The sequence below is a fragment of the Heterodontus francisci genome, chromosome 28, assembly GCF_036365525.1.
Source record: "Heterodontus francisci isolate sHetFra1 chromosome 28, sHetFra1.hap1, whole genome shotgun sequence".
NCBI lineage: Eukaryota > Metazoa > Chordata > Chondrichthyes > Heterodontiformes > Heterodontidae > Heterodontus > Heterodontus francisci.
In genome coordinates this window covers 30744509-30767903 of record NC_090398.1, presented here as the reverse complement: position 1 = coordinate 30767903, position 23395 = coordinate 30744509, and the positions used below count along the sequence as shown (strand labels likewise).

The window sequence follows — 23395 nt, the reverse complement described above, 5'->3', positions numbered from 1 at the left end:
TCTATGGCAAGTATATCCTTCCTTAGATGAGGAGATCAAAACTGTACACTATACTCCAGGGGCAGTCTCATCCAGGCTCTGTACAATTGCAGCAAGACTTCTTTACTCCTGTACTGAAAACCCCGTGCGATGAAGGTCACCCTTCCTACTTGCTTGCTGCACTTGCATGCTAGCTTTTAGTGACTCATGAGCAAGGACACCCAGGTTACTTTGGACATCAACATTTCCCAACCTCTGACCTTTTAAGAAGTATTCTGTCATACAGTTTTTTCTACCAAAGTGGGTATCTTCACACTTATTCACATTATATTCCGTCTGCCTTGTTCTTGCCCATTCACTTAGCTTATGCAACTCTCCTTGAAGCCTCCTCACAACTTACATTCCCACCTCGTTTTGTCATCAGCAAATTTGGAAATATTACATTTGGTCCCCACATCCAAATCATTTATATAGATTGTGAATAGCTGTGGCCCCAGCACAAATCCTTGTGGTACCCCACTAGTAACAGCCTTCTTTTGGGCCTCCTTCTCTCGAGAGACAATGGATACGCGCCTGGAGGTGGTCAGTGGTTTGTGAAGCAGCGCCTGGAGTGGCTATAAAGGCCAATTCTGGAGTGACAGGCTCTTCCACAGGTGCTGCAGAGAAATTTGTTTGTCGGGGCTGTTGCACAGTTGGCTCTCCCCTTGCGCCTCTGTCTTTTTTCCTGCCAACTACTAAGTCTCTTCGACTCGCCACAATTTAGCCCTGTCTTTATGGCTGCCCGCCAGCTCTGGCGAATGCTGGCAACTGACTCCCACGACTTGTGATCAATGTCACACGATTTCATGTCGCGTTTGCAGATGTCTTTAAAGCGGAGACATGGACGGCCTGTGGGTCTGATACCAGTGGCGAGCTCGCTGTAGAATGTGTCTTTGGGGATCCTGCCATCTTCCATGCGGCTCACATGGCCAAGCCATCTCAAGCGCCGCTGACTCAGTAGTGTGTATAAGCTGGGGGAGTTGGCTGCTTCAAGGACTTCTGTGTTGGAGATATAGTCCTGCCACCTGATGCCAAGTATTCTCCGAAGGCAGCGAAGATGGAATGAATTGAGACGTCGCTCTTGGCTGGTATACGTTGTCCAGGCCTCGCTGCCGTAGAGCAAGGTACTGAGGACACAGGCCTGATACACTCGGACTTTTGTGTTCAGCCTGCCGCCCTGATAATAACCCATTTATTCCTACTCTCTATTTTCTGTCCAATCACAGATTCTCAACCATATTAATGTGTTTCTCCCAATCTCATGTGCTCTAATTTTGTTTACTAACCTCCTGTGTAGGACTTTATCAAAAGCCTTCTGAAAATCTAAATGCACCACATCCACTGGTTCTCCTTTATCTATGCTACAAGTAACAGCCTCAAAAAACTCCAACAGGTTTGTCAAACATGATTCCCCTTTGATAAATCCATGCTGACTCTGCCCAATCAGATCATTATTTTCAAAGTGTCCAGTTATCACACCACTGATGTCAAATTATCAGGTCTATAGTTCCCCGTTTTCTCTCTCCCTCCTTTCTTCAATAGTGGGGTTGCAATTGCTACTTTCCAGTCTGCAGGAACATTTCCAGAATCTATAGAATTTTGAAAGATAACTACCAATGCGTCCACTTCTCTATAGTCACTTCCTTCATCTAGTCTAGGGGATTTGTCAATCTACAATCCAGTTAATGTTTCAAATACTATCCCTTTATTAATACTAATTTCATTCAGTTCCTTATTTTCCCAAGTTTCTTAGTATTTCTGTGAGATTTTCTGTATCTTCCTCCGTGAAGACAGACACAAAGTAATTGTTTAGTCTGTTCACTATTTTCCTATTTTCCATTATACATTCTCCTGTCTCTGCCTGTAAGGGACCCACATTTGTCCTTGCTAATCTTTTCCTTTACATATACCTAAAGATACTTTTACAGTCCACCTTTATGTTTCTCACTAGCTTGCATTCGTATTCTCTTTTTCCTTTCTTTATCAGTTTCATGGTCATCCTTTGCTGGATTATAAATTGCTCCCAATCCTCGGGCTTACCACTTTTTCTGGCAACCTCATAAAGCACTTCCTTTGATCCAATGCGGTCTTTAATTTCTTTTGTTAGCCACGATTGATTCATCTTTCCTGTTGGGTTTTTGTGTCTTGGAGAAATGTATATTTGTTGTAAACCCATGTAATGCTTCTTTAAATACTAGCCATTGCCTGTCTGCTGTCAAATCTTTATGTATTTTCCCAATCCATCATAACCAACTTGCCGCTCATACTTTCATAGTTTTCTTTGTTCAGATATAAGACCCTAGCTACAGAATGAGCTATATCACTTTCAAAGTTAATGTAAATTATTTCATATTATGGTCACTATTTCCAAAAGGTTCCTTGAAAGCAAGGTTATTAATTAGCCCTTTCACATTCAATACTACTGAATGTAAAATAGCCCGATCCTCGTTGGTTCTATAACACAGTGCTCCAGGAAACTACCTTGTACACACTCCAGTAATTCATCCTCCACAAAATTAGTGCTGATTAGGTTTACCCAGTCTATGTGTCAATTGAAGCAGCCCATTATTACTATATTACATGCATCTCTAATTTCCTGATTTGTATCATGCCCAACATTACCACGACTGTTTGGTGTGCTATAAACAACTGCCACCAATGTTTGCTGCCCCTTGCTGTTTCTTAGCTCTGCCCAAATTGATTCTCCATCTTGATCCTTCGATCTAAGATCTTCTCTTACTCATGTACTGATCTCGTCCCTTTTTAAGAGCACGACCCCATCTCCTTTTCCTTTTTGCCTATCCTTTCTAAATCACAATTTACTTCCCAGTCTTGGTTACCCTGTAACCACGTCTCTGTAATGATCATTAAATCATACCCATTTACCTCTATTTGTGAGTTCAAATCATTTACCTTGTTGCAAATGCTGCGTACATTCTGATAAGAGTGCACTTAGCTTTCTCTTTCTAACCTTATTACAAAGAACAAAGAAAATTACAGCACAGGAACAGGCCCTTCGGCCCTCCAAGCCTGCGCCTATCCAGATCCCCTATCTAAACATGTCGCCTATTTTCTAAGGGTCTGAATCTCTTTGCTTCCTGCCCTTTCATGTATCTGTCTAGATACATCTTAAAAGACGCTATCGTGCCTGCGTCTACCACCTCCGCTGGCAACGCGTTCCAGGCACCCACCACCCTCTGCGTAAATAACTTTCCACGCATATCCCCCCTAAACTTTTCCCCTCTCACTTTGAACTCGTGACCCCTAGTAATTGAATCCCCCACTCTGGGGAAAAGCTTCTTGCTATCCACCCTGTCTATACCTCTCATGATTTTGTACACCTCAATCAGGTCCCCCCTCAACCTCCGTCTTTCTAATGAAAATAATCCTAATCTACTCAACCTCTCTTCATAGCTAGCACCCTCCATACCAGGCAACATCCTGGTGAACCTCCTCTGCACACTCTCCAAAGCACCTACATCCTTTTGGTAATGTGGCAACCAGAACTGCACGCAGTATTCAAAATGTGGCCGAACCAAAGTCTTATACAACTGTAACATGACCTGCCAACTCTTGTACTCAGTACCCCGTCCGATGAAGGAAAGCATGCCGTATGCCTTCTTGACCACTCTATTGACCTATCGCCACCTTCAGGGAACAATGGACCTGAACACCCAAATCTCTCTGTACATCAATTTTCCCCAGGACTTTTCCATTTATTGTATAGTTCACTCTTGAATTGAATCTTCCAAAATGCATCACCTCGCATTTGCCCAGATTGAACTCCATCTGCCATTACTCTGCCCAACTCTCCAATCTATCTATATTCTGCTGTATTCTCTGACAGTCCCCTTCACTATCTGCTACTCCACCAATCTTAGTGTCGTCTGCAAACTTGCTAATCAGACCACCTATACTTTCCTCCAAATCATTTAATTATATCACAAACAACAGTGGTCCCAGCACGGATCCATGTGGAACACCACTGGTTACACATCTCCATTTTGAGAAATTCCCTTCCACTGCTACTCTCTGTCTCCTGTTGCCCAGCCAGTTCTTTATTCTGCATTCTGATCCTATTTGATCCTCGCCTTTGCTTTGTCTAGCTTCTGATTTTGCTTACTACTTTTACTTCCTGTTACCAGTTTCGCTTCCCTCCAATCTTCCCTTCCTGCCACATTTAGATTATCAGTTCCCTGATTGCTATCTTGGTCTCTTGCTGTTTCGCTTTCCCTCTAAATTATCACATCTTCCCTCACTTGATCCCTTGCCCCCACTATTTAGTTTAAAGCCTTCTCTACTGCCCTAGTTATACGACTTGCCAGAACACCGGACCCAGCATGGTTCAGGTAAAGACTGTCCTAATGGTACAGCTCCCACTATCCCCAGTACTGGCGCCAGTGCCCCATGAATCAAAATCCATTTCTCCCACATCAATCTTTGAGCCATGAATTTAATGCTGTAATCTTATTTACCCTACTCAAATTTGCTCTTGGCTCAGGTAATAATCCAAAAATTATTACCTTTGAATTTCTGCTTTTTAATTTAGCCCCTAGTTAAATACTCATACTCTCTATGCAGAACCACTTTTCTAGTCCTGTCTGTGTTGTTGGTACCCACATGGATCACAACAACTGGATCCTCCCCCTCCCACTGCAAGTTCCTCTCCAGCCTGAGCAGATGTACCGAACCCTGGCACACGGCAGGTAATACAGACTTCTGGACTCTCACTCTTGGCCACAGAGAACAGTGTCTATCCCCTGGCTATACTGTCTCCGACTAACACTACATTCCTATTTACTCCTCCCACTTGAATGGCCTCCTGTACCACGGTGCCATAGTCAGTTCTCAGCTGCCTATTATTTTAATTATCTGCCTCACTCCAACTCTTAACTTTCTGTTCTTGTCCTACACTATTCCAATGAAGCTCAATTTAAGCTTGAGGGAAAGCACCTCAGCTTTTCATTAGGCACATTACAGCCTTCCATTCTCAACCTTGAGTTTAATAATTACAGCTCATAATCTCTGCCCCCATTTTTCTGGACAGCAGCTATTGGTCATGATGCTGCTATTTGTATTCACACATCCTCTCGTTCCAAACAAAAACAAAACACTGCAGTTGCTGGAAATCTGAAATAAAAACAGAAATTGCTGGAAATGCTCAGCAGATCTGGCAGCATCTGTGGAAAGAGAAACCGAACTGTTCTGATGAAAGGTCACAAACCTGAAACACAGACTGTTTCTGTCTCCACAGACGCTGCCCAACCTGCTGAGTATTTCCAGCATCTTCTCTCCTCTAGACCCATCTTTTGTTTCTTTATTTGCCCCATTAACATCTCATTTTGCCTTACACCATCATTCCTTTTGTCATTTAATCTCCCTTACCTACCAGCCTATCACAGTTCTTCCCTTTAGATCTTATCCCTGCTCCCTGCCTCTTCCTGCCTCTGTACTTGTTTAATATCTGTAACATCTCTAACATTTTCCAGTTGATGAAAGACAGTTGACCTGAAACGTTAACTCTGTTTCTCTTTCCACACATTCAGCCTGAGCTGAGTATTTCCCGCATTTTCTGTTTTTAATACATATTTCCAGCATCCACAGTAATTTATTTTTGTACCTTATATGAACTTTCTGATTCTCCTCTGCACCATCAGAATGGCAGTGATCGTAACTGTCATCAGGTGACTGTAGAAGTTAAAGTAATACCCAGATATCCTGACCGAGTCATGAAGCAAGAGAGGGAATCCCAGAGATCAGGAACAACGAAGCTGAAGGCATGGCCGCCAATGGTGGAACATTGAAAACTAAGGATGCGCAAGAGGCCAGAGTTGGAGGAATGGAAATATTTTGGAGGGCTTTAGGGCTGGAGGAGTTTAAAGGAAGGGAGGGGTGTGGCCATGGAGGGATTTTTAAACAAGAATTATAATGTTTAAATCGTTATGTTGCTGGACTGGGAGCCAATGTAGGTCAGCAAGCACAGGGTTGATAGGTGAACGGGAACTTGGTGAGATACAGATAGAAGAGTTTTGGATGAGCTCAGGTTTGAACATGAACTGGTGGCAAGAGGCTGAGACCAGGAAAAGTGGAGAGAGAAACTTCTCCAGAGAGAACTGTAAAGATCCGAACTGATCAATTATTCCACAGCAATTTTTCCCAGTGAAAATCCATTTTTGGGTGCTCAGGTACAGATGATGCAAGGTGGGAGGCAGACCAGGAGATCATTGAAATAGTCGAGTCTGGAGTTAACAAAACCATTTATGAAGGTTTCAGCAGCAAATGAGGTGAAGTGGGGACAGGCAGTCATTGTGATGGTGAGGAAATGGGGTCAGAAGCTCAGAGTTCGGATACGATGCCCAGTGGAACTTATCTCCATTCACAGTCTGTTCATATCCTACCCAAGGCAGGTAATAAGTGGGAGGACACTGAGAAGTGAGGGACGTTGGAGTGAATGTGCACAGATCCCTGAAGGTATCATGACAGGTTATGAAGGATTATGGACTTCTTTCCTTTATCAGCCGATGTATACAAGACAAGAGCAGGGAGGTTCTGCTGGAACTGTATAACTCATTGGTTACGCCACAACTTGAGTACTGTGTACAATTCTGGTCACCTCATTACAGGAAGGATGTAATTGCACTAGAGAGGGTACAGAGGAGATTTATGAGGATGTTGCCAGGAATGGAAAAAGCAGCTTTGAGGAAAGATTGGATAGGCTGGGGTTGTTCCCTTTGGAACAGAGGAGGCAGAGCGGAGATCTAATTGAGATGTACAAAATTGTGAAGGGCCTGGATAGAGTGGAGGTGAAGGGCCTATTTACATTAGCAGAGGGGTCAGTGAAGATGAGGAAAATATTTTCACCCAGAGGGTGGTGGGGGTCTGGAACTCACTGCCTGAAAGGGTGGTAGAGGCAGAAACTCTCATCTCATTCAAAAGGTGCCTGGATGTCCAGCCGAAGTGCTGTAACCAGCAGGACCAAATGGACCACATGCTGGAAAGTGGGATTTATTTCGGCATGATGGGCCACGTGGCTTCTTTCTGTGCCATAGGCTTTGTGTGATTATATTCTATTCTAAGGCCTGCTGCAATAACAGTGGAAATCCTGACCTCATGCAGTCTGTTCCTCTCCCACTGATATCCAATGTCCTATTTCCCTTTTTTTTATTCATTCATGGTATGTGGGTATCGCTGGCCAGGCCAGCATTTATTGCCCATCCCTAATTGCCCTTGAGAAGGTGGTGATGAGCTGCCTTCTTTAACCACTGCAGTCCATGTGGGGTAGGTATACCCACAGTGCTGTTAGTAAGGGAGTTCCAGGATTTTGACCCAGCAACAGTGAAGGAACGGCGATATAGTTCCAAATCAGGATGGTGTTCCGAAGAAGGGTCACTGACCCGAAACATTAACTCTGCTTCTCTTTTCACAGATGCTGCCAGACCTGCTGAAGGTTTCCAGCATTTCTTGTTTTTATTTCAGATTTCCAGCATCCGCAGTATTTTGCTTTTATTTTGGATGGTGTGTGACTTGGACGGGAGCTTGCAGATGGTGGTGTTCCCATGCATCTGCTGCTCTTGTCCTTCGAGGTGGTGGAAGTCGTGGGTTTGGAAGGTGCTGTCTAAGGATCCTTGGTGCAGAGTATCAGCACCACTGACCATTGTGAAGATTGATCAACTCGAACATCTGCTGTTGTATACTAGGATCATGTGTGCATTTGCAATGAGATGTTTATAGTACAGGGCAGGCTGGATAGTATTAATCATCAGAGGGAAAATATCACCTTCTGAGAAATCTCTGGGTTCAGTAAATATTAGAATCAAGGGAGCGTTAGAAACTTTTCTCAGGATTATTCACTTTCAAGCAACTTTCAATAACTGGGTTCTAATTCTAATATGCATCTCCATTGAAGTAGTGAATTAAATATATCTATTCAGTGAAATAGTAATGAGAGATTGTTTGTTAACAAAACTAACAGTGAAAACCACTTTCAGTCTGTTCTAATTGAAGATGTTCAACAGAAACACAAGGAAACACTCCGGGTACAAACTGAAACACTGAGAGTGAACACTATCCTAATAAAGGAGAAGGTTAAGATTTTCCAGCTGGTTGATCGATACGCTGAGTTAACGGTCATTACTACTGTTCGAGATCGGATACTTGTAGAACATGAACTGCTGGCAAGAGGCCGAGACCATGAAAAGTGGAGAAAGAAACATCTCAGGGAAAAAATGGAAAAAATCCGAACTGATCAATTATTCCAGAGCAGTTTTGCCCAGAGAAAATCCAAATCTGGGAGTTCAGCAGCAGTGAGTGGAGTCCCGGGGATTGGAAAAACAACAATGGTACAAAAGATTGTTTATGACTGGGCCACTGGGAAAATATACCCAAACTTTCAAATTGTTTTCAGTTTTAAATTCTGGGATTTGAATAATATTAAGTGGAGAATAAACCTGAGGAATCTGATACTGAAGCAGTATCCTTACTTTGGGAATGATCTGGGAGAGCTCTGGAAGAATCCAGAGGGATTGCTGTTTATATTTGATGGTTTGGATGAATTCAAGGACAAGATCGATTTTGCTGACAATCGGAGAAATACAGAACCTCAGTACATGTGCACAGATCCCGAATGCTGGTGTGAAGTGTCTGACATTGTGTACAGTTTAATACAACACAAGCTGCTCCCAGGATGTTCAGTGCTAGTGACCAGTCGCCCCACTGCATTACATTTATTGGGAAAGGCTGAGATCAGTGTCTGGGCTGAAATCCTGGGATTTGTTGGTGATGAACGGAAGGAATATTTCAACAAGTTTTTTGAAGATCAGACGGTGGCAGCAGCTGTTTTCAAACACGTGGAGGAGAATGAGATCCTGTACACCATGTGTTACAACCCTTCCTACTGCTGGATACTCTGTCTGTCACTGGGTCCCTTCTTTACACAAAGAGACAGGAAACAGCAGCAAGTTCCCAAGACCATCACCCAGCTATATTCCTACTATATTTACAACATTCTGAAAAACCATGGCCGAGAGATTGAAAACCCCGGTGATGTGTTACTGAAGATCGGTGAGATGGCCTTCACAGGAGTCTCCAGGAAGAAGATTGTGTTTAGAAATGGAGATTTGATCGAGTACAATCTGCAACCTTCCCAGTTCCTGTCTGGATTCCTGATGGAACTTTTGGAGAGAGATGATTCTGTCCAGAGTGTGGTTTACACCTTCCCGCACCTCACCATCCAAGAGTTTGTAGCTGCACTCGCACAATTCCTGACTGCAGGTCGCAGAGACTTCCGGAATCTCCTCAGTGACGCTCACAGGAAAAAGGATGGGAGATTTGAGATATTTCTGCGTTTTGTTGCTGGTCTCTCCTCCCCACAGGCAGCTCGACCCCTGGAGGAGTTTCTGGGTCCATTTCCTCATCAAACAACCTGCAGAGTGATTGACTGGGTGAAGGAGAAGGTTGAAGGAGAGATTAGAAAAACAGGGATTGAAACTAATAAAAGGAACCTCCTGAACACATTGCAGTACCTGTTTGAGTCTCAGAATAAAGTACTGGCTCAAGATACAGTGGGATCTGTGGACACACTTACATTTAATAGATTGCGACTGACCCCAATTGACTGTGCGGTCCTGTCTCACGTTATTAGTCTCTGTGATACCATCAAAAACCTTCATCTTGATGACTGCAACATTCAGTTTGAAGGACTCGAGCGGCTGGGACCCGTACTGCACAAATGCCAGGAGTTGAGGTAACTGTTTATTTGTCTCTAACTGTTGGGTGAATTGTAGAACAGTCACAGATTGTGTTGTTGCTCCGTAATGAAGGGAAAGAAACAGTTCAGTTAAACCAGAGAGAAACAGATTCAACACAACGATGACAAATAATAAGAGGATTGTTTAGTTTTACCATCAGGACTGGAAAATCTAAAATGAATCCTTGTGAACCATCAGGGATTTTACAATCTGTATGGAATCAGTAAATACAGGTCACTGAAAGGGTCTGATAATTTAATTACAATAAATCATCATTAATAAGGCTGGACAGCAGAATGTAAATATAAAATATAAACCAGCAGAACAGAAAATTAACGTCAAATATTTTCCACATCCACCATTTTAACTAGATACAGGACAGAAACCTGAGTTTAATAATTAACATTAGATATTTAATCCAATCCCATGCAGGATGTGTATGTGGAGGGAGACGTTTCCTGGATTGGGAGTATTGGGAAAACAGGAATTATTTTAGCTGTAAATGTTCAGAATATTCACAGTCCTGAACAGTAAGTAAAGAGTGACATTTTGGAGGTTAAACTTGCTGATAAAAAGACTCCATTCTAATGTGTTGCCCGGTATTAACCCCGGAGTACAGACACACACCGGCCAGTGGTGGGGCCTCACAGCAGCAGCTCCTGGGAAAAACCTGGGGGCCTGAACCTGGGAATTTCCCATAATCCGTCCCCTTGTGTGAAGTCCCAATCTGGGAGGAACTTTGGAAAATTGCCCAGAAACTGTCAGACCAATTAGACTGGAAATAAATGCAGTGCCAGTTTAATGGGGAATAAAGTGAGAGACTCCCCTCCCCTGTAAAATAGGAGCACAGGCACATTTAAAACTTACAACGGGACAGAATCAATTCCCCTTGTTATATAAAATCCTGGGGGAATGGATTTTACAGCAGCAGTTAGCACCATTTCACAATATAACTCAGCCCAGGTATTATACAAATTGATAAACTGTACAGAGTGAAAAGTACGAGAAATCACTGTTTTATCATCTAATTCAGGAGAAATCACCCCATTCCCATAAAATCCAGGATTTAAGAAGTGACAGAAATGAGACCATTTTCCCCAAACATGATGAGGCTGGTCACTAAGCTCCAGGAGGGTAATTCTGATCATCAGGCAATGAGACCAGACTGAGGGACAGTTAAAGACTTCACACAGACAGTACTGTATTACATAGGATATACAGCACAGAAACAGGCCATTCGGCCCAACCAGTCCATGCAGGCATTTATGTTCCACTTGAGCCTCCTCCCGTCTTTCCTCATCTAATCCTATCAGTATAACTCTCTATGGTCTTCTCTGTCATCTGATATTCTAGCCTCCCCTTCAATGTATATAAACTATTCACCACAAACACCTACTGTGTTGCAGGTTCCACATTCTCACCATAGAGTCATTCTGCCACAGAAGGAGGCCATTTGACCCATTGAGTCCATGCCAGCTGGCTGTATAGCAATTCAGTCAGTCCCATTCCCTCGCTCTCTCCCCGTAGCCCTGCTAGTTTATTTCCCTCAAGTATGTATCGAATTCCCTTTTTGAAATCACTGATTGTCTCCACTTCCTCCACCCTCATAGACAGTGAGTTCCAAGTCATGACTACTCACTGTGGAAAGTAAAGTTCTTCCTCACCAACCCCCTGTATCTCTTGCTCAAAATCTGAAATTTGTACCTTCAGCTAATGGTAATGGATTTTCTTTGTCTGTCTTATCTAAACCTGTTATAATCTTATACACCTCTGTCAGATGTCCTCTCAACCTTATATAAAAGCAAAATACTGCGGATGCTGGAAATCTGAAACAAAAACAAGAAATGCTGGATTCACTCAGCAGGTCTGGCAGCATCTGTGGAAAGAGAAGCAGAGTTAACGTTTCGGGTCAGTGACCCTTCTTCCGAAGAAGGGTCACTGACCCGAAACGTTAACTCTGCTTCTCTTTCCACAGATGCTGCCAGACCTGCTGAGTGAATCCAGCATTTCTTGTTTTTGCTTCTCTCAACCTTCTTTGCTCCAAGTAGATGATAACAATAAGGTGCCACATCAAAGGTTATTGTGGCAAATAAAAGCTCACGGTGTAGAGGGTAATATATTGGCATGGGTAGAATATTGATTAGCCAACAGGAAACAGAGAGTAGACACAAATAGGTCATTTTCTGTTTGGCAAAATGTAATGAGATTGTCACTCGGATCAGTGATATGGCCTCAACTTTTTACAATTTATATAAATGACTTGGATGAAGGGACCGAAGGTATAGTTATCAAATTTGCTGATGACACAAAGATAGGTAGGAAAGTAAGTTGTGAAGAGGACATAAGGAGGCTACAAAGGGATAAAGATAGGTTACGCGAGTGGGCAAAGATCTGGAAAATGGAGTGCAATGTGGGAAAACGTGAAATGATCGTGTGAAGAATGTTTCCAGGGGATGTTTTTATTTTAACTCTTTATGGTAATGGATTTATCTGATTACTTTTAGGAACATTAAAGTACAAAAACATTTAAAGACAGAGATTCACATAAGCTTAATTAGAAATACTCCTCAAAACTCAACATGGCCAATTCTTCAGCTTCAGGAGACTTAGAGATTAAGGGCTGGATTTTACATAGAAACATAGAAAAATAGAAGCAGGAGCAGGCCATTCGAGCCTGCTGGGCGATTCAATACCATCATGGCTGATCATCCAAACTCAGTAACCTGGTCCCACTTTCTCCCCGTATCCTTGATCCCTTTAGCCCTAGGAACTATACCTAACTCTTTCTTGAATATGTTTAATGATATTGCCTCGACTGCTTTCCGTGATAGAAAAATTGCACAGGTTCACCACTCTCTGGGTGAAGAAATCTCTCCTCATCTCAGTCCTCATATGGCTAACCCCTTATACTTAGATTGTGACCCCTGGTCCTGGACTCCTCCACCATCGGGAACATCCTTCCTGAATCTAGTCTGTCTAGTCCTGTTAGAATTTTGTAGGTTTCTATGAGATCCCCTCTCATTCTTCTAAACTGTAGCGAATACAAGCCTAATCGACCCAATCTCTCTCATGCATCAGTCCTGCCATCCCAGGAATCAGTCTGCTGAACCTTCGCTGCACTCCCTCCATCGCAAGAACAACCTTCCTCAGATAAGGAGAACAAAACTGCACACAATACTCCAGATGTGTTCTCACCAAGGCCTTGTATAATTGCAGCAAGACATCCTTGCTCCTGTACTCGAATTCTCTCACTATGAAAGACAACATATCATCTGCCTTCTTAACTGCCTGCTGCACCTGCATGCTTACTTTCAGTAACAGGTGCACAAGGTCACCCAGGTCTCGCTGCACATCCCTCTTTCCCAATCTGTCGCTGTTCAGATAATAATCTGCCTTTCTGTATTTGCCACCAAAGTGGATAACCTCACATTTATCCACAGTACACTGCATCTGCCATGTATTTTCTCACTCACTCAACCTGTCCAAATCACACTGGAGCTTCTCTGCATCCTCCTCACAGCTCGCACTCTTACCCAGCTTTGTGTTGTCTGCAAACTTGGATATATTACATTTAATCCCTCATCTTTATCATTACTATATATTATGAATAGCTGTGGTCCTAGCACTGATCCCTGTGGTACCCCACTTGTCACTGCCTGCCACTCGGAAAAAGACCCGTTTATTCCTGCTCTTTGTTTCCTGTCTGCCAACCAATTCTCTATCCATGTCCATACCTTACCCCTAATCCCATGTGCTTTAATTTTGCACGCTAATCTCTTTTGTGGGATCTTATCGAAAGCCTTCTGAAAGTCCAAATACACCACATCCACTGGTTCTCCCTTATCTATTCTACCAGTTACATCCTCAAAAAATTCCAATAAATTTATTAAACATGATTTCCCTTTTGTAAATCTATGTTGACTTTGTCTGATCCTACCATTGTTTACCAAGTGCTCTGCTATTAGATCTTTTATAATGGACTCTGGAATCTTCTCCACTTCTGATGTCAGGCTAACCGGTCTATAATTCCCTACTTTCTCTCTACCTCCTTTTTTAAATAGTGCGGTTACATTAGCTACCCTCAAATCCGTTGGAACTGTTCCAGAGTATATAAAATTTTGAAAAAAATTACCTGCAATGAATCTATTATTTCTAGGACTACTTCCTTCAGTACTCTGGGATGTAGATTATCAGGCCCTGGGGATTTATTGCCCTTCAATACCATCAATTTCCCTAACACCATTTCTCTACTAATACTGATTTCATACAGTTCCTCCTTCTCACAAGACCCTACTTTCCACAACATTTCTGGGAGGTAATTTGTGTTCTCCTTTGTGAAAACAGAACCAAAGTATGTACTTAATTGGCCCACCATTTCTTTGTTTCCCATTATAAATTCCTCCGTTTCTGACTGCAATGCACCCACATTTATCTTCACTAATTTTTTTCTCTTCATATATCTGAAGAAGCTTTTACAGTCAGTTTTTATGTTCTCTGCAAGCTTACTCTCATACTGTTTTTTCCCCTTCTTAATCAATACCTTTGTCCTCCTTTGCTGAATCCTAAACTGCTCCCAATCTTCAGGTTTGCTTCTTGTTCTGGCCATTTTATATTTCTCCTCCTTGGATCTAATACTATCCCTAATTTCTTTTGTAAACCATAGTTGAGCCACCCTTCCTGCTTTATTTTTACGCCAGACAGGAATGAACAATTGTTGTAATTCATCCATGCGCTCTTTAAATGCCAGCCATTGCCTATCCACTGTCAACCCTTTTAAGTAACATTCCCCAATCTATCATAACCAACTCGCGCCTCATACCTTCATAGTTTCCTTTTCCTCTCGGAATCAATGCTATCCCTATCCATCTTAATGAAGAATTCTATCATGTTACGGTCGATCTTCCCCAAGGGACCCCGCACAACAAGATTGTTAACTATTCCTTTTTCATTTCGCAATACCCAATCTAGGATGGCTTGTTCTCCAGTTGGTTCCTCAACGTATTGGTCCAAAAAACCATCACATATGCACTCCAGGAATTCCTCCTCTACGGTATTATTGCTAATTTGGTTCACCAGCCCTTTGGATACGGGCTGGGAGGCAGGAGGGAAGGTAAAATGGTGGTGGAAGGGGTTGGGGGCCAAGGGGGAAGTCTAACGTCTTTCTGGTGTCAAGGTATTTTACCATCAGCGGGAACCTCAGTGGCACTGCTACCCACCGGGTAGTCAATTGAGGCAATTAAGCACCCAATGAAGAGGCACCTCCCACCCCTGCCGATATGTGGAGAGTGCCAGGTAAATCCGCCTTTATGGCTGCTCAGTGGACCATGAAGATGCCTCCTGCTCACAATGGCCACCATCGTGGCTACAGCACCAACGATGGAAGACAAATTTCCCACTCCTCTTGATCGCTGAAGTCTGCCTGCCTGAGTCCAGCGGAGTTCAAGAGTTAAAGCCTGAATTGGCCACCTCTGTCAAAATGCTGTCCCAGAGCACCGTCACCCACCTGCACGGGGTCAGGTCCCGTCACCCACCAGCACGGGGTCAGGTCCCGTCACCCACTGAGACGGGGTCAGGTCCCATCACCCACCAGCACAGGGTCAGGTCCCGTCACCCACCTGCACGGGGTCAGGTCCCGTCACCCACCTGCACGGGGTCAGGTCCCGTCACCCGCTGAGACGGGGTCAGGTCCCGTCACCCACCAGCACGGGGTCAGGTCCCGTCACCCATCTGCACGGGGTCAGGTCCCGTCACCCGCTGAGACGGGGTCAGGTCCCGTCACCCACCAGCATGGGGTCAGGTCCCGTCACCCACCTGCACGGGGTCAGGTCCCGTCACCCGCCGAGATGGGGTCAGGTCCCGTCACCCACCGAGACGGGGTCAGGTCCCGTCACCCACCAGCACAGGGTCATGTCCCGTCACCCACCTGCACGGGGTCAGGTCCCGTCACCCGCCGAGACGGGGTCAAGACCAGTCACCCGCCGAGACGGGGTCAGGTCCCGTCACCCACCTGCACGGGGTCAGGCCCCGTCACCCGCTGAGACGGGGTCAGGTCCCGTCACCCGCCAAGACGGGGTCAGGTCCCGTCACCCGCTGAGACGGGGTCAGGTCCCGTCACCCGCCGAGACGGGGTCAGGTCCCGTCACCCGCCGAGACGGGGTCAGGTCTCGTCACCCGCTGAGACGGGGTCAGGTCCCGTCACCTACCGGCACGGGGTTATATCCCACCGTCCACCGGCACGGGGTCAGGTCCCGTCACCCACCGGCACGGGGTCAGGTCCCGTCACCAACCGGCACAGGGTTATATCCCACCGCCCACCGGCACGGGGTCAGGGCCCATCGCCCACCGGCACTAGGTCAGGTCCCGTCACCCACCAGCACGGGGTCAGGTCCCGTCACCCACCGGCACAGGGTTATATCCCACCGTCCACCGGCACGGGGTCAGGTCCCGTCACCCACCGGCACGGGGTCAGGTCCCGTCACCCACCGGCACAGGGTTATATCCCATCGCCCACTGGCACAGGGTCAGGTCCCGTCACCCACCGGCACAGGGTTATATCCCATCGCCCACCGGCACGGGGTCAGGTCCCGTCACCCACCGGCACGGGGTCAGATCCCATCACCCACCGGCACGGGGTCAGGTCCCGTCACCCACCGGCACAGGGTTATATCCCATCACCCACCGGCACGGGGTCAGGTCCCGTCACCCACCGGCACGGGGTCAGGTCCCATCACCCACCGGCACGGGGTCAGGTCCCGTCACCCACCGGCACGGGGTCAGGTCCCATCACCCACCGGCACAGGGTTATATCCCATCACCCACCGGCACAGGGTTATCTCCCACCGCCCACCGGCACGGGGTTATATCCCATCGCCCATCGACACGGGGTCAGGTCCCATCACCCACCGGCACAGGGTTATATCCCATCGCCCACCGGCACAGGGTCAGGTCCCGTCACCCACCGGCACAGGGTTATATCCCATCGCCCACCGGCACGGGGTCAGGTCCCGTCACCCACTGGCACGGGGTCAGGTCCCGTCACCCACCGGCACGGGGTCAGGTCCCATCACCCACCGGCACAGGGTTATATCCCATCACCCACCGGCACAGGGCTATATCCCACCACCCACCGGCACGGGGTCAGGTCCCGTCACCCACCGGCACTGGGTTATATCCCATCACCCACCGGCACAGGGTTATATCCCACCGTCCACCGGCACGGGGTCAGGTCCCGTCACCCACCGGCACGGGGTCAGGTCCCGTCACCCACCGGCACAGGGTTATATTCCATCACCCACCGGCATGGGGTCAGTTCCCATCACCCACCGGCACGGGGTCAGGTCCCATCACCCACCGGCACGGGGTCAGGTCCCGTCACCCACCGGCACGGGGTCAGGTCCCATCACCCACCGGCACAGGGTTATATCCCATCACCCACCGGCACAGGGATATCTCCCACCGCCCACCGGCACGGGGTTATATCCCATCGCCCATCGACACGGGGTCAGGTCCCATCACCCACCGGCACAGGGTTATATCCCATCGCCCACCGGCACAGTGTTATATCCCATCGCCCACCGGCACAGGGTCAGGTCCCGTCACCCACCGGCACAGGGTTATATCCCATCGCCCACCGGCACGGGGTCAGGTCCCTTCACCCACTGGCACAGGGTTATATCCCATCGCCCACCGGCACGGGGTCAGGTCCCATCACCCACCGGCACAGGGTTATATCCCATCACCCACCAGCACAGGGCTATATCCCACCACCCACCGGCACGGGGTCAGGTCCCGTCACCCACCGGCACTGGGTTATATCCCATCACCCACCGGCACAGGGTTATATCCCACCGCCCACCGGCACGGGGTCAGGTCCCGTCACCCACCGGCACAGTGTTATATCCCATCACCCACCGGCACAGGGTTATATCCCACTGCCCACCGGCACGGGGTCAGGTCCCATCACCCACCGGCACAGGGTTATATCCCATCACCCACCGGCACAGGGTTATATCCCACCGCCCACCGGCACGGGGTTATATCCCATCGCCCATCGACACGGGGTCATGTCCCATCACCCACCGGCACAGGGTTATATCCCATCGCCCACTGGCACGGGGTCAGGTCCCATCACCCACCGGCACAGGGTTATATCCCATCGCCCATCGACACGGGGTCAGGTCCCATCACCCACCGGCACAGGGTTATATCCCATCACCCACCGGCACGGGGTCAGGTCCCATCACCCACCAGCACAGGGTTATATCCCATCGCCCATTGACACGGGGTCAGGTCCCATCACCCACCGGCACAGGGTTATATCCCATCGCCCATCGACACGGGGTCAGGTCCCATCGCCCACCGGCACGGGGTCAGGTCCCATCGTCCACCGGCACGGAGTCAGGTCTCATTTTCAGTCCTGGCGACAAGATTTCTTTGCTGCTAATAAAATTCAGTACCAATTCTCCATCGACATCCCGTGTGGTTTTCTGTTGGATATTTTTCGTGATCTCCTCATGGACTGTCTACTCGAACTTTCTAAAATCCTGGTTTTATAATCTTGCTGGAGAAATACAGTTTGTACTTTTCCTCACACTCTACCTGTTTCTCATAGTTTCAAACAGATTGTTACTACAACATCTGATGCTGACAACAGCTTCTCACAGATTTTCAAGACCTTGCAACTGTCTTATCTTGAACTTTCTAGACAGTCTGCTGAATAAGACATTTTGAATGCAGTCACCCTTACCATCATGCTGTTGATCAGTCCATTTAACAGTTCCTTTGTTAAATTAATACCCTGAAACAAACTCAGATCCTTGAGCAGCTAATTAATCCTTAAACCTGGCATCGAAAAATCCAAGATCCTTCAGGTGTATGGTTCCCAGCTTAGGTTTGGGCAGTGATTGGTGGACCAGACAAGGAATGCATGTAATCATGAAAATGACATTTACTTTCACCTTCTCTTGACACCAACATACCTCGTCCTCATTTACAGCCATGTTCCAGACACCTGGGGAACTACTTTGGCTCAATTGACAACCTCCCTTCCTGCAGCTGCCGACTGTGCTTTTACCGAAGGGTGACACTCAATCTCAAGTAGAACCACCCTCCTTTAGTGCACTTCCTGCACAAACTCCAATTCTTTAACATCAAAGGACATAGTGCTGCTCACATGTCTCCACTGTGTCATTATGTACAATGAAAACTTCCCCTTTTGTAAAAAGCTGCAGCTCTTTAAGAACTGCTGGAGGACTGGATTTTACAAACACTAGTCCAGTGAGCTACAGGGCAAGTTCTCTTGATAACATTTCCCTATTTTTTAGTCTTACAAACATGAAGGGTTTTGATCGAGTAGATCGGGAGAAACTGTTTCCACTGGCGGGAGGGACAGTAATCAGAAAACACAGGTTTAAGATAATTGACAACAGAATCAGGGGAAAGAGGAGGAGAATTTTTTTTACAGTCATTTGCTGTGATCTGGATTGCACTGCCTGAAATGACAGTGAAACAGATTTAATCAGAACTTTCAAAAGGGAATACTTGAAAGGAAAGATTTGCATGGGGAATGGCATTCGGTGAATTGCTCATTCAGAGGGCTGGTGCAGACACGATGGGTTGAATGGCCTCCTTCTGCACTGTAACAATTCTGTGATTCTGAGATTTTCCATTTTGGGAGGAGGAATAAAAGAAGCATATTATCTAAATGGTGAGAGATTGCAGAGCTCGGAGATGCAGAGGGATCTGGGTGTCCTAGTGCATGCATCACAAAAGGTTAGTGTACAGGTACAGCAAGTAATTAGGAAAGCTAATAGAATGTTATCCTTTTTAGTGAGGGGAATTGAATACAAAAGTAGAGAGGTTATGCTTTATTTATGCAGCGCATTGTTGAGACCACATCTCGAGTACTGTGTAGCGTCTTGGTCTCCTTATGTAAGGAAGGATTCTGATGGGTCTTGACAAGGTGGATGTGGAAAGGATCTTTCCTCTTGTGGGAGAATCTGGAACCAGGGGTCACTGTTTAAAAATAAGAGATCGCCCATTTAAGACAGAGATGAGGAGAAATTTTTTCTCTGAGGGTCGTGAGTCTTTGGAAATTCCTTCCTCAAAAGGTGGTGGAAGCAGAGTCTTTGAATATTTTTAAGTCAGAGGTAAATAGATTCTTGATATGCAAGGGGGTGAAAGGTTATTGGGGATAGGCAGGAGATCAGCCATGATCCTATTGAGTGGAGCAGACGCGAGGGGCTGAGTGGCCTACTCCTGCTACTAATTCTTATGTAAGGAGAACAACCCCAGATTTTCCAATCTAACCTTGTCCCTAAAATCCTCCATCCCTGGAACTGTTCTGCTAAATCTCTACTGCACCCTCTCAGGAACCCTCACATCCTTCCTAATGTGTGGTGACCAAAAGTGGATGTAATATTCGAACTGTGGCCTAACCAGAGCTTGATAAAGGTTCTACATAACTTCCCTGCTTTTGTACTCAATGCTTCTATTTATGAAGCCCAAGATCCCATGAAACTTTGTTAACTACTCTTCCAATATTTCGCCGGGTGCTCCGGTTTCCTCCCACTGCCAAAGACTTGCAGGTGATAGTTAAATTGACCATTGTAAGTTGCCCCTAGTGTAGGTAGGTGGTAGGGAATATGGGATTACTGTAGGGTTAGTATAAATGGGTGGTTCTTGGTCGGCACAGACTCGGTGGGCCGAAGGGCCTGTTTCAGTGCTGTATCTCTAAATAAATAAATATATCCTGCCATGTTCAAAGACCCATGCACATGAACCCCCAGGTCCCTCTGTTCCTACACACTCTAGAACTGTACCATTAATTCTATATTGCCTCTCCCTATCCCTTCTGCAAAATGCATCACCTCACACCTCTGTATGACATTCCATCTGCTATTTGTCTGCCCATTCTGATAGCCTATTATGTCCTGATGTAGGCGATTGGTATCATCCTCATAAGAACATTAGAAAAAGGAGCAGGAGTAGGCCATTCAGCCCGTCAAGTCTGTTCTGTCATTCAATAAAATCACGACTGATCTAATTGTGGTCTTTAACTCCACTTTCCTGCCTGCCCCCAATAAACCTTGACTCCCTTGTCAGTCAAAAATCTGTCTAATTCAGCCTTGAATATATTCAATGATCCAGCCTCCACTGCTGTCTGGGGGAAGAGAATTCCAAACACTAATCTCCCTCAGAGAAGAAGTTCCTCCTCATCACCGTCTTCAATGGGAGGCCGCTTAGTTTGAACATGTGCCCCCGAGTTCTCGACTCCCCACTAGGGGAAACATCCTCTCAGCATCTACCCTGTCAAGTCCCCTCAGATTCTTATACTTTTCAATGAGATCACATCTCAATCTTCTAAACTCCAATGAGTATACACCCAACCTGCTCATTCCAGGAATCAGCCGAGTGACCCTCTCTGAACTACTTCCATTACAAGTGTGTCCCTCCTTAAATAAGATGAACAAAACTGTACACAGTATTCTAGATGCAGACTCAACAATACCCTGCACAGTTGTGGCAAGACTTGCCTACTTTTATACTCCATCCCACTTGCATTGAAGGCCAACATTATTTGCCTTTCTAATTACTTGGTGTACCTGCATGCTGACTTTTTGTGAGTCATGTACAAGGTCACCCAGGTCCTTCTGGACCACAGCATTCTGTAGTCTCTCTCCATGTAAATAATTGTATTCCTGCTAAAGTGGACAACCTCACATTTTTCCACATTCTACTCCATCTGCCAAGTTTTTGCCCAGTCACTTAACTTATCGATATCCCTTTGCAGAATCCTCACAACTTGCTTTCATACCTATCTTCATATCGTTAGCAAATTTGGCTACAATACATTCGGTCTCTTTATCTAAGTCATTCATACAGATTGTAAGTGGTTGAGATCTCAGCACTGATCCCTGTGCAATTACACTAATTGCAGTTTGCCATGCTGAAAATGACCCATTTATCCCGACTCTCTGTTTCCTGTCAGTCAGCCAGTCCTCTGTCCATGTTAATATATCATCCCCAATACCAGGAGCTCTTATCTGGTGCAGTAACCTTTTATGCGGCACCTTATCGAATACCTTTTTGGAAATCCACATACACTACATCTCCTGGTTCCCCTTTATCCACCCTGCTTGTTACATCCTCAAAGAACTCTAATAAATGTGTAAAACACGATGTCCCTTTCACAAAACCATGTTGACTCTGCTTGATTGCATTGTGATTTTTCCAGATGTCCTGCTACTACCTCTTTAAATAATGGATTCTAGCATTTTCCGAGCGATAGATGTTAGGCTAACTGGCCTGTAGTTTCCTGCTTTCTGTCTCTCTCCTTTCTTGAACAGAGGAGTTAGACTAGTGATGTTTCCAATCCACTGGGATCTTTTCAGAATCCAGGGAATTTTGGAAGATTAAAGCCAATGCATCCACTATCTCTGCAGCCACTTCCTTTCGGACCCTCAGGTGCAGACCATCAGGTCCAGGGGACTTGTCAGCCTTTAGTCCCATTAGTATTCCCATTACTTTTTCTCTAGTGAGAGTGATTGTTTTAAATTCCTCCCTCCCTTTTGCCTCCTGCTTCCATCCTCAATCTTCCCTGTAACTTCATTAAAAAAATCAATTAGTTTCATCAAACACGATTTGTTGTTTAAAAATCGATGCTGGCTCCCCTTCATAAACATAAACCTTGCCAAGTGCTGATCCTTTTTTCCCCGATCATTGTTTCTAAAACCTTACCCACCACTGATACTATACTCCCCATCCTGTAGTTACTACGAATGTCCTTGCACCCTATTTTGAGTCAGTGTGTCATATTTACCACTTTCCAATCCTCTGGCACCTCCCCTGTATCTAGGGAAGATTGGAAGATTATGACAAGCCCTTCTGCTCTCTCCACCCCACCTCCCTGAGCAACCTGGGATGCAAGCCATCCGGACCAGACGACCCATCCACTCCAAGCAAAGCCAGCCTTTCTAGTCCATCCAGCCGAGCAATTTTCACCCGTCCATTACTTCCAGCATCTCCACTTCTGCTATTTTGTCAGCATCATTTTCCTTAGCAGACACCAATACAAAGTACTCATTAGGTATTTTAACCTTACCCTGTGTCTCTAAACATATATCACCTTCTTAGTTACTAATAGACCCCACCGTGCCTCTGACTATCCACTTACCATTTACATGCTGGTGGAAGATTTTTGGATTCCCTTTTATATTAACTGCCATTCTATTCTCATATTCTCTCTTTGCCAGTCTTATTTTGCTCTTCACTTCCCCTTTCAACTTATTGTATTTGTCCTGGTCCTCTCATGAAGAATCCAGCTGACATGCATCAAACACCCTTTTCTTGTTTCAGTATATTCTCTACCTCGTTCATCATCCCAGGAGTCCTGGCTTTGGTTCCACTAACTTTTACCCTTGTTGGAATGGACTGAACCTGTACCTGAAACATCTCCTCCCATTGGAGACTGCTGAGAATGACAACACATTGGAGAGCAGTCCAGACCATGGCACCAATGAGCAAGAGACTGCACAGTGGGGAACAGCAAAGTGTAGGAATGCAGTGGTTATCGGAGATTCCATCGTCAGGCATTTCTGCAACTGTCATTGTGAGTCCCACATGGTGTGTTG

At 45.9% G+C, this 23395-nt stretch overlaps 1 protein-coding gene across 1 annotated transcript in view; it reads left to right on the top strand.

Moving 5' to 3' along the window:
• Nucleotides 1-23395, top strand: part of LOC137345312 (NACHT, LRR and PYD domains-containing protein 3-like) — a 93491-nt gene that overhangs the window by 46537 nt on the left and 23559 nt on the right. Inside the window, exon 6 of the mRNA XM_068008810.1 lies at nt 8023-9760. Within this exon, the coding sequence (XP_067864911.1) occupies nt 8023-9760 (1738 nt within the window). The remainder of the gene's footprint in view (nt 1-8022; nt 9761-23395) is intronic.